At 52.7% G+C, this 15322-nt stretch overlaps 1 protein-coding gene across 1 annotated transcript in view; it reads right to left on the reverse strand.

The window, feature by feature from the left end:
- The window catches only part of ogfod3 (2-oxoglutarate and iron dependent oxygenase domain containing 3), a 94301-nt gene that overhangs the window by 77085 nt on the left and 1894 nt on the right, over positions 1–15322 (reverse strand). Inside the window, exon 2 of the mRNA XM_068004239.1 lies at positions 9474–9688. Within this exon, the coding sequence (XP_067860340.1) occupies positions 9474–9688 (215 nt within the window). The remainder of the gene's footprint in view (positions 1–9473; positions 9689–15322) is intronic.

The raw sequence follows: 15322 nt of genomic DNA on the forward strand, positions 1-15322 counted from the left end.
GTTTAGAAGAATGAGAGGTGATCTCATCGAAACATACAAAATTCTAACAGGACTAGACAGACGAGATGCAGGGAGGATGTTCCTGATGGCTGGGGAGTCCAGAACCAGGGGTCACAGTCTCAGGATACGGGGTATGCCATTTAGAACCAAGATGAGGAGAAATTTCTTCACTCAGAGGGTGGTGAACCTGTGGAATTCTCTACCACAGAAGGCAGTGGAGGCCAAGTCATTAGATGTATTCAAGAAGGAGATAGATATATTTCTTAATGCTAAAGGGATCAAGGGACATGGGGAAAAAGCGGGAACAGGGTACTGAGTTAGACGATCATCCATGATCATTTTGAATGGCGGAGCAGGTCCGAAGGGCCGAATGGTCTACTCTTGCTCCTATTTTCTATGTTTCTATGTGAAAGGCACTGTATCAATGCAAGTCTTTCTTTCTTTTACCTCTCATGTAAAAGGAAACATTCCTACAAATCCAAGAAACACTGTTAAATACAAAAATATGAAAAAAAAACATTACTGGCAAATAGGATCTATGAAAAATATTAAAATGTTAGCAGCAAATAAAAACACATCATCTTCTCAATAACCAAAAAATGCAAGCACCCAATATATATATTTGAATGAAGATCATATTTGTTACTTCTCAAAACCCCAAATGTTTTCCATGCACAAGTAGAAAACGAGCAATTTTAACAAATAATAAACAACATAAATCTCTGGGAGGTTCCACAATTCAGAATTTGAACATAACATAGCAATGTAGTCTTTCTGCCAGACTGTATTAACTCAAATTAATTCTGTCTGTTAGCAGAATAAAATATTACTAAAAGAATCCTATGTTAGATTTTCTTTGCTTATGAAATATATGCATCCTCATAAACTCCCGGACATGCAATACTACGTACTATTCATCTATACTGTGTTAAAATCGTCTCCTGCTCAAATTCAATTTTTCTTCCCGAGGAACTCAAGACTGTTGAACTCCATTAGTGTTCCCTTCCTTCAAAAATTGAAAGGCTTTTAAAACCCAAGCTTTATGTCACCTAAGCACTGCTTCTTGATTCACTTTGTCTTCTCTACAACACTTTTCAATGTCAGTGGTGGTCTGCAGTAGAGGCCTTGGCCCCACACTTAGGTGTCTCAATTAAAAAAACAGGAATCTGTACTTGCTTTTTTTTTAGGGCCACAGGTTTTATATATAACATGTCTTCAAAAGCAGCTTTCACCTTGGCTTCAGTGAATACAAAACCTGTGTTCTTTCGTGGTTGTCTTGGAATCATAATATATTTGTTTTTCTACAAATTGTCCAGCTGCCTCACATTAGGACAAAACAGAAGTCCTAGATCACAAACTTTTTCTTTGAAGGAAGCTCTGCTGATCAAATATCTCATACTACGTACGATCTGATAGGGTTTCAGGAAATCATTTAGCTGAAAAACATCTTGCACATTTTTGGTATAATCCCTTATTCGAAGCAGTATGAAGCCACAACCACTCGTTTTTCCAGATCTTCAAATATTGCTGATACTAATATAAAATCTTGCATTTATATAGTTTCTTTAACGTAGAAAATGACCCACAACTCTTCACGGAGGTGTAATCAACAAATGGGCACAGAGCCGAAAAAGCAGATATCAGGAGGGGTTATCAGCAGCTTAGTGAAAGAGGTGGGTTTTAAAGATGGTCTTAAAGAGGAGAGGGAAGCAGGGAGGTGAAAAAGCGGAAAGCTTTGGAATTCCAGAGCGTGGGGCCTAGGTGGCTAAATGTACGGCCACCAATGATGCAGCCACAGCAGAGAGAGGCTAGAGTCACAGGGATGGAGAGTACAGGCGCAAGGAGGTTGTAGGTCTGGAGAAAGTTACCAGAGATAGGGAGGGGTGAGGCCATGAAGGGATTTAAATATGAGGATGAAATATTTTTAATTTGAAATGGTGGTGGACCGGAAGCCAGTTTATGTCAGCGAGGATAGGGGTGATGGGTAAGTGGGACTTGGTGCAGGATAGGATACAGGCAGCAGAGTTTTAGATGAACTGACATTTATGGAGAGTGGAGATTGGAGATTTGGAGGCCGGATAGCAGAGCATTGAAAATAGTCGAGTCTGAAGGCGATAAAGGCACGAATGAGGATTTTAGCCGATGAGCTGAGGTCGGGGCGGAGGCAGGCAATGTTACGGACATGGAAGTAAACAGTCTTTGTGATAGAGAGGACATGGGGGCAGAAGCTAAGCTCAGTGTCAAATAAGACGCCATGGTTATGAACAGCTTGAGACAGGGGCCGGGAAGGGGGATGGAATTGGTGGCAAGGGTACGGAGTTTGTGGCAGAGGCCGAAGTTGATGACTCCACTTTTAACAATATTCAGCTGGAGGAGCAACCGAGATAAGAGACAAGAAAGATTTTGCTGGGGCCAAAGGCATCAAAGGTGGTAGCGAGGCAGTGGTCATCCACAGCACAGGAAAAAATTGTGAAGGGACCGAGTCACATCTCTGTCTTAAGAATAATGTTGAAATAGCCTCTCATGATCAACAAAATGTGTGCTTCAAGCATCTGTCACAGGTATTGGCCATTCACTCGTCACCATCAGTAACAACCATTTTTCACAATTTTTTGTACTCAGAAATGTTTTTTCATTCAATATATGAAAAGGAGAAATTTGCAGGGCTATGGGGAAAGAGTAGGGGAGTAGGATGAATTGGATAGCTCTTTGAAAGAGCCGGCACAGACACAACGGGCCACATGACCTCCTTCTGTGCTGTATGATTCCAGGAACAAAACTTTTAATCTCTAAATATCTGTACTGCAATGAATTACTCTATGCATATAATACAATCCTCCTCTTGCAAGTGTTTTTTCATTCAATATATAAATTTTATTGTTGGATATATCTTTCCAATCCATAGCTATGCAAGTATTACTGTGGAAAGAAATACAGTACAGTAGCACCACCATATGGGCACTTACTGCTCTTCACGTCATCTCAGGTCAAGGGAGAATTCGGAGGATTACTGTAACCTGATCTCAAGTTTAGACAAATACATCTTTCTTCTGACCACTTACTTTAATTAATGCCCCCCCATTAGCATAAGCAAACAAAATAATATAATAATTACCTGTAAAAGTATTTCTTGATTCTGGCGTCATACTATAAAACGACAACTGTTCAATTGCATGAAAAATTTCAAAATCATAAAACTATATGTACCCTTTGTGTACTGAAAATTTGTCAGCTTTCAGAGTATGTACTCTTCACTCATAAAAGAGCTGCAAAAACTGATTGCCCACAATTTCTGCAGATGATAAGAAAAATACTGAAGAAGATTTCTTAAAATATAGCGTCTGGAAATAAGTATTTTTTCTATTTGTTCAATCTAGTCACAGGATTTGATATTGGTGCTGCGACAGCTACCTGCCTATTTTCATACATGCTGTTTACTTAGGGCGACATTGGAGGGGGGAGCTTAATTTTTACATGGTTGTAGGTGGTTATAATGCAAAAAAAATCCCATGGCACTATTTCGAAGAAGAGCAGGGGAGTTCTCCTCGGTGTTCTGGCCAATATTTATCCTTCAACCAACGTCACAAACAGATTATCTGGTTATTATCATATTGCTGTTTGTGGGACCTTGCTGTGCGCAAATTGGCAGCTGTATTTCCTACATTACAACAGTGACTACACATCAAAAGTACTCATTGGCTGTAAAGCGCTTTGGGATATCCTGAGGGTCGTGAAAGGCACTATACAAATGTAAGTCTTTCTTTTTTCTTTAGCATTGCTCATGCACAGAAAGATATCATTCAGTGTTTAATAGGACAAAGGGCACAAATAGACACTGAGCAAGAGAGTGGAGGAACTGGGAGATTAGATGTGAGTTAAAAGTAAAATTATGGAGAACAGTTTTTAAAGAGGCTTTTGAAAGCAGATTGGGAACTGGCAAGACAGAGGCATTTAAAATCGGAGCACAGTGGCTGAAAGAGCAGATGGCAATGGTAGAATGGAAGGAGCAAGGAGTAAGCTGTTGTTAAAGAACGTAGGAATATATATACAGGAGTAGGCCATTCAGCCCCTCGTGCCTGCTCCGCCATTCGATAAGATAAAGGCTGATCTGTGATCTAACTCCATATACCTGCCTTTGGCCCATATCTCTTAATACCTTTGCTTGCCAAAAAGCTATCCATCTCAGATTTAAAATTAACAATTGAGCTAGTATCAATTGCTGTTTGCAGAAGTGTGTTCCAAACTTGTACCACCCTTTGTGTGTAGAAATGTTTTCTAATCTCACTCCTGAAAGGTCTGGCTCTAATTTTTAGACTGTGCACCCTACTCCTAGAATCCCCAACCAGCGGAAATAGTTTCTCTCTATCCAGCCTATCAGTTTGGCGAAGCAGGCTCGAAGGGCCGATTGGCCTACTCCTGCTCCTATTTCTTATGTTCCCCTTAATATCTTATATTTTCGATCAGATCACCCCTTAACCTTCGAAACTCGAGAGAATACAGCCTCAATTTGTGTAATCGCTCCTCATAACTTAACCCTTGAAGTCCGGGTATCATTCTAGTAAACCTATGCTGCACTCCCTTCAAGGCCAATCTGTCCTTCCGAAGGCACGGTGCCCAGAACTGCTCACAGTGCTCCAGGTGAGGTCCAACCAGGGTTTTATATAGCTGCAGCATAACTTCTGCCCCCTTGTACTCCAGTCCTCTAGATATAAAGGCCAGCATTCCATTAGCCTTATTATTTTCTGCACCTGTGCATGACACTTCAATGATCTATGTACCTGTACCCCGAAGTCCCTTTGGACATCCACTGTTTTTAAACTTTTTAGCATTTAGAAAGTACCCTATTCTATCCTTTTTTGATCCAAAGTGGATGACCTCACATTTGCCTACACTGAATTCCATTTGCCACAGTTTTGCCCATTCACCTAATCTATCAATATCCCTTTGTAATTTTATGTTTTCATCTACACTGCTTACAATGCCACCAATCTTTGTGTCATCGGCAAAGTTAGATATGAGACTTTCTACGCCTTCATCTAAGTCGTTAATAAATATTGTGAATAATTGAGGCCCCAAGACAGATCCCTGCGGGACTCCACTAATCACATCCTGCCAATGTGAGTACCTACCCATTATCCCTACTCTGTCGCCTTTCGCTCAGCCAACTTCCTAACCAAGTCCGTACTTTTCCCCTCAATTCCATGGGCTTCTATCTTAGCAAACAGTCTCTTATGTGGGACTTCATCAAATGCCTTCTGGAAGTCCATATAAATAACATCCATACACATTCCCCTGTCCACTACTTTAGTCACCTCTTCAAAAAATTCAATCAGGTTTGTCAGGCACGACCTACCTTTCACAAATCCATGCTGGCTCTCTCTGATGAACTGAAAATTCGCGAGGTCTTCAGTCACCCTATCCTTAATTATAGACTCCAGCATTTTCCCCACAACAGATGTTAGGCTAACTGGTCTATAATTCCCTGGCTTCCCTCTCTCCCTTTTCTTAAAAAGCAGAGTGACATGTGCAATTTTCCAATCTAGGAGGGACAGTTCCAGAATCTAGAGAACTTTGAAAGATTATAGTTAGGGCATCTGCAATGTGCTCACCTACTTCCTTTGAAACCCTGGGATGAAAACCCTCTGGTCCTGGGGATTTGTCACTCTTTAGTGCTATTATTTTCTTCATTGCTGTTGTTTTACTTATGTTAATTTTATTGAGTCCCTGTCCCCAATTCAATATTAGTTTTCTTGGAATTTCCGGCATACTATCCTCTTTTTCTACGATAAATACTGACGCAAAGTAATTATTCAACATGTCTGCCATTTCCCCATTGTCAGTGACAATATTCCCACTTTCAGTTTTTAAGGGGCCAACACTGCTCCTGACCACCCTCTTTTCCTAATATAACTATAAAAGTTCTTCGTATTGGTTTTGATATCCCTTGCAAGTTTCTTTTCATACTCTCGAGTATGAAATGGAAGATAAGTGGAGGGACATTTAGCTGGAGGAGATCACCGAGTTACGTGGGACAAGAAGGGATTCAAGGACAAGAGTCTTGAAATCAATTTGCTTGGTCAAGAGGAGCCAGTGAATTGGGCAAGGGCAGGGATGAGAAGAGTACAGGGCCTTGTGCAAATGCGAATGCGGGCCACGGTGCTCTTAAAGAGTTGTACTTAAGTGGCTAATGAGCTAAGAAGAAGAGTTCTTCACATTCAGAGGCCAGAAGAATTGCAGGGAAGAGAACCTGCATGTCAGCCTCCCCTGATCTATCTATCTATTATATATTAAAATCACAGAGTGGTTTGCAACATTCCATTGAAAAATTCTAGGTTGTACTATTTCAATGGGAAAATCCAGTATAAAACTGTCAGTATCATTTTACCTGCAGGTGACGCAGTGATAGGGGTGTTTTTTTTAAATGTTAGATATTACATAACATTAGCTGCTAAAACAACTACTGTCAGATGGAGTATTGAGAGGGAGCAGTTTTAAAAAAAAATGTAGTCTGAATGCAGTTGCAGACTCTGGCCATAGAGTGTCACTGTGGAGCAACCTAACTTTTTGAGGCTCCATTGAGGTAGCCAACAGCCAGAAGGAAAGAACAAACTTTAATTTTACATTGCGCCTTTCACATTCTGAGGACGTTCCAAAGTGCTTCACAGCCAATGAATTACTTTTGAAATCTTGTCATTGCTGTTATGTAGCAGCCAATTTGCACACATCAAGGTCCCACAAACAGCAAATGAGATAAATGACCAGTTAATGTGTTCCAGTGGTTTTGGTTGTAAGATAAATGTTGGCCAGAAGAACTGCCCTGGTCTTCTTTAAATAATGCCAAGGGCTCTTTTAAATCTACCTGAACAGGCAGATGGGGCCTTGATTTAAGGTCTCATCTGAAAGATGGTACCTCTGACAATGTAGCAGTCCCTCAATATTGCACTGAAGTTACAGTCCAGATTAAATGTGCAGGTCCTGGATTGAGTCTTAAATCCACAATCACAATCTTCTGACTCGAAGGTGAGGTAAGTAGTTAGTTTTTAAAGCAAATGTTCATTTAAAAAAAAATGTATTGTTCCACACAGCGCATCCAGGCTACCTTCCACACGAGAGTGTTCATCACAGCGCAACGGCAAACGTCTACAAAATGCCCCAGCCCCATCTCCCCCATTCCCATTGCCATCCCGTTTGTTCTTCTGACCGCCAACACCTCTGTCCACTTCCCCAGTCAGCTGGGCCATCACTTCACCCACCAGACCTCCCCTATGATGGGCCAATTTACCCCCATCACTGGCCTGCCAACCCTGCGACCCAATGAGCTCACCCACCTTCCACACCTCAAGCTCTGAATCTCTCTTCTCTGCCCACCAGTCTCCAGGTCATTGGCCAGGACATGCCCCCTCTCCCCGCCCCCCAACCCACAGAGCTTCATTTTGCTCAGAGACTGTTACACATTCAACCAATGGTCACCCCTCTCCCATAGAACCACAGAAAAGATACAGCACAGAAGGGGGCCATTCGGCCCATCGTGTTCATGCCAGCTCGAAGAACAACAGGGTGACCATTCTAATCCCACCTTCCAGCACCTGGTCTGTAGCCCTACAGCTTACAGCACTTTAGGTGCAGGTCCAGGAACTTTTTAAAAGAGTTGAGGGTCCCTGCCGCTACCACCAATTCAGCCGAATTCCATACACCCACCACCCTCTGGGTAAAAAAGTTTTTCCTCATGTCCCCACTAAACCTTCCGCCAATCAGCTTAAATCCCAATCAGATGCGATTCTCTTGCTCCCATCGATTAACATGTGCAAACCCCCAGAATCATTTCAGCCTATCCTCCAGATCATGAACCCCCTCATCCATTCAGCGTAATTTAATAATCCTCTATTTCCCCTCCTCCCCCATAAATTGGATTTCGGCAGTGTCCCTCCCTTTCCCTACAATTGAGCAGAACAAAGCACCCATTCCCCTCTCCATATGCATATCAGCCCTGGCTAATCAGAACCCCATCTCTCACAATGTGCAGCTTATCTTCCCGCTACCGAGCAGGAAAATTTCAGCTGGTGCACACTTTCCTCCTCCCCCTCACCATTGAGCAGGAACATCGTCCCAACCCCTTTCCCTGCTCCCCTCCACACAGCATCAAAATGGGGCATGGAAAACCAGTCCCTCCCCAACAATAATCATCCAAACATCCTCCATTCCCTGTCACCTCTAGGTCCCGGTCTGCAGCTGATCCAATGGATTCCTTCATAAGTTATGGCGAGGGTCTGCTGGAATGGCCATAGATTTCAGTCCCAGTATCTTTTCTCATCCTAATTTGAGGTTTTTTTAAATAAATATGTTGAATTTTAAAAGCAAACTAAAATAATAATCACTGATTAGCAATAAAAACAGATGATAGACATTGTAAACATTCTAATTACTGACACCTGTAAGATCGAGGGCAGGATCTCCAAAGATCTACCCCCCTACTGATGATCCCCTTCAGCCCCACCAAAGTGCTGTCAAATTGTAGGACCACCCCCTCCCCCACATCAGTTCTAACAAGACACAGGACCATTCCCAGGGCTATCAAAACCCAGGACCATTCCCAGGGCTATCAAAACCCAGGACCATTCTCAATGCAGCTAACCCCCATTTCCCCCATCCGGAGCTACTAAATATCAGATATCTAATTGCAACTAGCACAGTATTTTCTCAGCTTTAAAACTGGTAAGGACCAACAATTAATGTATCGGTAAAGGAATGTATATCATAAAATAGAGACTGTTTGTTTACAGTTTTCACAGAACAATGGAAAGAGTCATGGAATTCAATCCAAAGCATCAATAAAAATTCCACAATACCATTTAAGAAAAAATGAACTTTTGTAGTCAATTGCTGTGAGTCAATAGCATTGATGTTATCCTCATATGGCACAAACATTCTTACTGTGATAAAACAGAGTATCCTCTGACGCATCTCCTCAGGAGATCTGCTGGTAAATGAAATAAATATTGGAAGAAACACAGTGACTACAAATTGGGAATTGCAGAAGCTATAACTCACAGGAGACAAAACAGATTTTCAGCATGCAACACTATGAGATAGGAGATGCAAACTCTCAAGAAGCAACTTTTAACTTTTTATGTGTATTTCTAACTTCACAATGTAGTCAAACCTATTAACCTTTCAAATTACACTTTCTTCCTGTGTTATAATATGTTAAATCTGCAAACACCCTATTTGAGTAGATAATCTATGAGATTCGGATTATACTGTGCACCCAGCTGCAACACACTTCTTGGTTAGCTCCCAAGGACCTTATTATAGTTAAGGTCAACTTTATGGCTCGGTATTGTGTTCATTTATATTTGCGCATGTCAAATGTTTAATATATGAGCGCCATTTGCTTGGGCCTCATGGAGAATGTATGTGATTCTGCAAAGAAACTGAATAGGCGGAAGAAGTTATGTTACGGAATAATACTGTACCTGCAAATCGCTTGTAATTTTCGTAATCTTTGGAACATGGTACCTCGAAAAATTTTCCTTCCAAAGTGTCATCCTGGCGTGCAAACACTTCTTTAAAGTCATCCTCACGCAGATAATCCCAAAGCAAGACCACACAAAAAGCAGTAAAAATAATAAATGTCAGAATCGTTAACCACTTCCACCAGGACGCTTGCTTGGATTTGTTCTTTTTCATACTGAAAGTAAAATAAAAATTTCTATGTATCAATAATCTTTTGTTACCTAACTTTTGAGTTGCCAGCTCCTATATAATTATCAACTATGCATATTGAATGCTGTCAGCAATTTTTAAATTAACACGCATTCATCGTGCAGCATCTGCATAACTTTGCTCATCAATGTTGAATAATAAATCATTTTAGCATTTGCCATTGTATTTTCCGAAGCAAAAAGTGGCTACTGCAATTGCAAAGCGGTGAACGGTTACGTTATAACATCATTACAAACCAATTTCTTTAAACTATTTAGAAACCTTTCATTGATTTTAGAGGAACATAATACATTCGGACAGACCATCTCCACATCTGTCACCACGGCTCCATTTACTGTAAAGCAAGGGGAGGTGTAAAGGGAGAGGGGGGGGGGGGGGGGGAGACACGGGAGAGGGGTGGGGGGGGGGGGGGGAGACACGGGGGTGGGGGGGGGGGGAGACACGGGAGAGGGGGTGGGGGGGGAGACACGGGAGAGGGGGTGGGGGGGGAGACACGGGAGAGGGGGTGGGGGGGGGGAGACACGGGAGAGGGGGTGGGGGGGGGGGAGACACGGGAGAGGGGGTGGGGGGGGGGGAGACACGGGAGAGGGGGGGGGGGGAGACACGGGAGAGGGGGGGGGGGGGGAGACACGGGAGAGGGGGGGGGGGGGGGAGACACGGGAGAGGGGGGGGGGGGGGGGAGACACGGGAGAGGGGGGGGGGGGAGACACGGGAGAGGGGGGGGGGGAGACACGGGAGAGGGGGGGGGGGGGGGGGAGACACAGGAGAGGGGGGGGGGGGAGAGACACGGGAGAGGGGGTGGGGGGGGAGACACGGGAGAGGGGGGGGGGGGGAGACACGGAGAGGGGGGGGGGGGAGACACGGAGAGGGGGGGGGGGGGGAGACACGGGAGAGGGGGGGGGGGGAGACACGGGAGAGGGGTGGGGGGAGACACGGGAGGGGGGCGGGGGGGGGGGGGGGAGACACGGGAGAGGGCGGGGGGGGGGGGAGACACGGGAGAGGGGCGGGGGGGGGGAGACACGGGAGAGGGGCGGGGGGGGAGACACGGGAGAGGGGGTGGGGGGGGGGGAGACACGGGAGAGGGGGGGGGGGGGGAGACACGGGAGGGGGGGGGGGGGGAGACACGGGAGAGGGGGGGGGGGGGGGAGACACGGGAGAGGGGGGGGGGGGGGAGACACGGGAGAGGGGGGGGGGGGGGAGACACGGGAGGGGGGGGGGGGGAGACACGGGAGAGGGGGGGGGGGGGGAGACACGGGAGAGGGGGGGGGGGGGGAGACACGGGAGAGGGGGGGGGGGGGAGACACGGGAGAGGGGGGGGGGGGAGACACGGGAGAGGGGGGGGGGGGGGGGAGACACGGGAGAGGGGGGGGGGGAGACACAGGAGAGGGGGGGGGGGAGACACGGGAGAGGGGGTGGGGGGGGAGACACGGGAGAGGGTGGGGGGGGGGAGACACGGGAGGGGGGGGGGGGAGACACGGGAGAGGGGGGGGGGGGGGAGACACGGGAGAGGGGGGGGGGGGGAGACACGGGAGAGGGGTGGGGGGGAGACACGGGAGAGGGGGTGGGGGGGGAGACACGGGAGAGGGGTGGGGGGGGGGGGAGACACGGGAGAGGGGGGTGGGGGGGGGGGGAGACACGGGAGAGGGGTGGGGGGGGGGGGGAGACACGGGAGAGGGGTGGGGGGGGGGGGAGACACGGGAGAGGGGTGGGGGGGGGGGAGACACGGGAGAGGGGTGGGGGGGGGGGGAGACACGGGAGAGGGTGGGGGGGGGGGGAGACACGGGAGAGGGGGGGGGGGGGGGGGGAGACACGGGAGAGGGGTGGGGGGGGGGGGAGACACGGGAGAGGGGTGGGGGGGGGGGAGACACGGGAGAGGGGTGGGGGGGGGGGGAGACACGGGAGAGGGGTGGGGGGGGGGGGAGACACGGAGAGGGTGGGGGGGGGGGGAGACACGGGAGAGGGTGGGGGGGGGAGACACGGGAGAGGGTGGGGGGGGGAGACAGGGAGAGGGTGGGGGGGAGACACGGGAGGGGGGGGGTCGGGGGGGGGGGGGGAGACACGGGAGGGGGTGGGGGCGGGGGGGGGAGACACGGGAGAGGGGCGGGGGGGGGGGGGGAGACACGGGAGAGGGGCGGGGGGGGGGGGAGACACGGGAGAGGGGCGGGGGGGGGGGGAGACACGGGAGAGGGGGGAGGGAGGGGGGGGGGAGACACGGGAGAGGGGCGGGGGGAGACACGGGAGAGGGGCGGGGGGGAGACACGGGAGAGGGGCGGGGGGGGAGACACGGGAGAGGGGCGGGGGGGAGACACGGGAGAGGGGCGGGGGGGAGACACGGGAGAGGGGCGGGGGGAGACACGGGAGAGGGGCGGGGGGGAGACACGGGAGAGGGGCGGGGGGGAGACACGGGAGAGGGGCGGGGGGGAGGACACGGGAGAGGGCGGGGGGGAGACAGGGAGAGGGTGGGGGGGGAGACACGGGAGAGGGTGGGGGGGGGGAGACACGGGAGGGGGGTAGGGGGGGCGGGGGGGGGAGACACGGGAGAGGGGCGGGGAGGGGCGGGGGGGGGGGGGGGAGACACGGGAGAGGGGCGGGGGGGGGGGGGGAGACACGGGAGAGGGGCGGGGGGGGGGGGGGAGACACGGGAGAGGGGCGGGGGGGGGGGGGAGACACGGGAGAGGGGCGGGGGGGGGGGGAGACACGGGAGAGGGGCGGGGGGGGGGGGAGACACGGGAGAGGGGCGGGGGGGAGACACGGGAGAGGGGCGGGGGGAGACACGGGAGAGGGGCGGGGGGGAGACACGGGAGAGGGGCGGGGGGGAGACACGGGAGAGGGGCGGGGGGGAGACACGGGAGAGGGGCGGGGGGGAGACACGGGAGAGGGGCGGGGGGGAGACACGGGAGAGGGGCGGGGGGGAGACACGGGAGAGGGGCGGGGGGGAGACACGGGAGAGGGGCGGGGGGGAGACACGGGAGAGGGGCGGGGGGGAGACACGGGAGAGGGGCGGGGGGGAGACACGGGAGAGGGGCGGGGGGGAGACACGGGAGAGGGGCGGGGGGGAGACACGGGAGAGGGGCGGGGGGGAGACACGGGAGAGGGGCGGGGGGGAGACACGGGAGAGGGGCGGGGGGGAGACACGGGAGAGGGGCGGGGGGGAGACACGGGAGAGGGGCGGGGGGGAGACACGGGAGAGGGGCGGGGGGGAGACACGGGAGAGGGGCGGGGGGAGACACGGGAGAGGGGCGGGGGGGACGGGGAGGGGGGGGGAGACACGGGAGAGGGGCGGGGGGGAGACACGGGAGAGGGGTGGGGGGGAGACACGGGAGGGGGGGGACGGAGACACGGGAGGGGGGGGACGGGAGGGGGGGGACGGGAGGGGGGGGACGGGGGTGGGGGGACGGGAGGGGGGGGACGGGAGGGGGGGGACGGGGGTGGGGGGACAGACGGGGAAGGGAGGGGGGGGACAGACGGGGAAGAGAGGGGGGGGGACAGACGGGGAAAGGAGGGGGGGGGACAGACGGGGAAGGGAGGGGGGGGGGGACAGACGGGGAAGGGAGGGGGGGGGGGGACAGACGGGGAAGGGAGGGAGGGGGGGGACAGACGGGGGAGGGAGGGGGGGGACAGACGGGGAAGGGAGGGGGGGGGGGGACAGACGGGGAAGGGAGGGGGGGGGGACAGACGGGGAAGGGAGGGGGGGGGGGGGACAGACGGGGAAGGGAGGGGGGGGGGGGACAGACGGGGAAGGGAGGGGGGGGGGGGACAGACGGGGAAGGGAGGGGGGGGGGGACAGACGGGGAAGGGAGGGGGGGGGGGGGACAGACGGGGAAGGGAGGGGGGGGGGACAGACGGGGAAGGGAGGGGGGGTGGGACAGACGGGGAAGGGAGGGGGGGGGGGGGGACAGACGGGGAAGGGAGGGGGGGGGGGACAGACGGGGAAGGGAGGGGGGGGGGGACAGACGGGGAAGGGAGGTGGGGGGGGACAGACGGGGAAGGGAGGGGGGGGGGGACAGACGGGGAAGGGAGGGGGGGGGGGGACAGACGGGGAAGGGAGGGGGGGGGGGGGGACAGACGGGGAAGGGAGGGGGGGGGGGGACAGACGGGGAAGGGAGGGGGGGGGGACAGACGGGGAAGGGAGGGGGGGGGGGACAGACGGGGAAGGGAGGGGGGGGGGGGACAGACGGGGAAGGGAGGGGGGGGGGGACAGACGGGGAAGGGAGGGGGGGGGGGGACAGACGGGGAAGGGAGGGGGGGGGGGGACAGACGGGGAAGGGAGGGGGGGGGGGGACAGACGGGGAAGGGAGGGGGGGGGGGGGACAGACGGGGAAGGGAGGGGGGGGGGGGACAGACGGGGAAGGGAGGGGGGGGGGGGACAGACGGGGAAGGGAGGGGGGGGGGGACAGACGGGGAAGGGAGGGGGGGGGGGGGGACAGACGGGGAAGGGAGGGGGGGGGGGGGACAGACGGGGAAGGGAGGGGGGGGGGGGACAGACGGGGAAGGGAGGGGGGGGGGGGGACAGACGGGGAAGGGAGGGGGGGGGGGGGGACAGACGGGGAAGGGAGGGGGGGGGGACAGACGGGGAAGGGAGGGGGGGGGGGGACAGACGGGGAAGGGAGGGGGGGGGGGGACAGACGGGGAAGGGAGGGGGGGGGGGACAGACGGGGAAGGGAGGGGGGGGGGACAGACGGGGAAGGGAGGGGGGGGGGACAGACGGGGAAGGGAGGGGGGGGGGGACAGACGGGGAAGGGAGGGGGGGGGGGGACAGACGGGGAAGGGAGGAGGGGGGGGGACAGACGGGAGGAAGTGAGAAAAGTGGGGGAAGGTGGAGGCGGAATGGGTGAGAGGAGAGGCAAAGGGGAGAGCATGGATGAGGGCGAAGGGGGGAGAGGGGAAATGAGGCAACGGCGGAGAGAAGGGTGAAGTGGGGAGGGGGTGGAGAGGGAAAGGGGAAGGGTGGGAATGGGGAGGGGAGAGGGAATAGAGAGGGTGGAGGGAAAGGAGAGGGTGGAGGTGAGGGGGCAGGGGGAGGAGCTAGGCCTGCACCTGCAGTCGTTTCAGGCCCATCGCAGAGATGTAAATGAGGTGGATGAGGGCATTGCTTGCCTCCCACCTCACTTTCCTTCATGTCGGCCGACTGAGCATCCAATCAGAAATGTGCTTGAAGAAACCAGACATTGGGGCTAACGCAAGGATTCCTAAGGACTAGAAAGTCTGCAGAGGTCCAGGGGGCAGGCTGAAGGTAAAAGGTTTATATTTTTTGACACCCCAGCCCACAGACTTTCCTCAGACGTAAGAGCCTTCTGGTCTTCAGCAAAAGTCAGAAAGTCCCAATGCCAGCTGAGAGAATTACAGCTGTTAGTCTTTCAGAACAGTCGTGCTCTTGGGCCTGGACAGGAATTTGAGAATAAACATGGTTAAGGTGGGATCATTGGGCCAACAATGCATCCAATCATCCCCAATTGGCAGGAATAGAAAATGAAGTAACTTTCACCCAGAGAGCATGTTTTTTAAAAAAGGTATTTAGATATTTTAAATCACTTTTTTAAAAAATTAGAACTGTTTCAATTTTTTTTTATTCCAATAATTCCAGGAGAGGGGTTACTGA

The sequence above is a fragment of the Heptranchias perlo genome, chromosome 23 (genome assembly GCF_035084215.1).
Source record: "Heptranchias perlo isolate sHepPer1 chromosome 23, sHepPer1.hap1, whole genome shotgun sequence".
In the NCBI taxonomy this organism is placed as follows: domain Eukaryota; kingdom Metazoa; phylum Chordata; class Chondrichthyes; order Hexanchiformes; family Hexanchidae; genus Heptranchias; species Heptranchias perlo.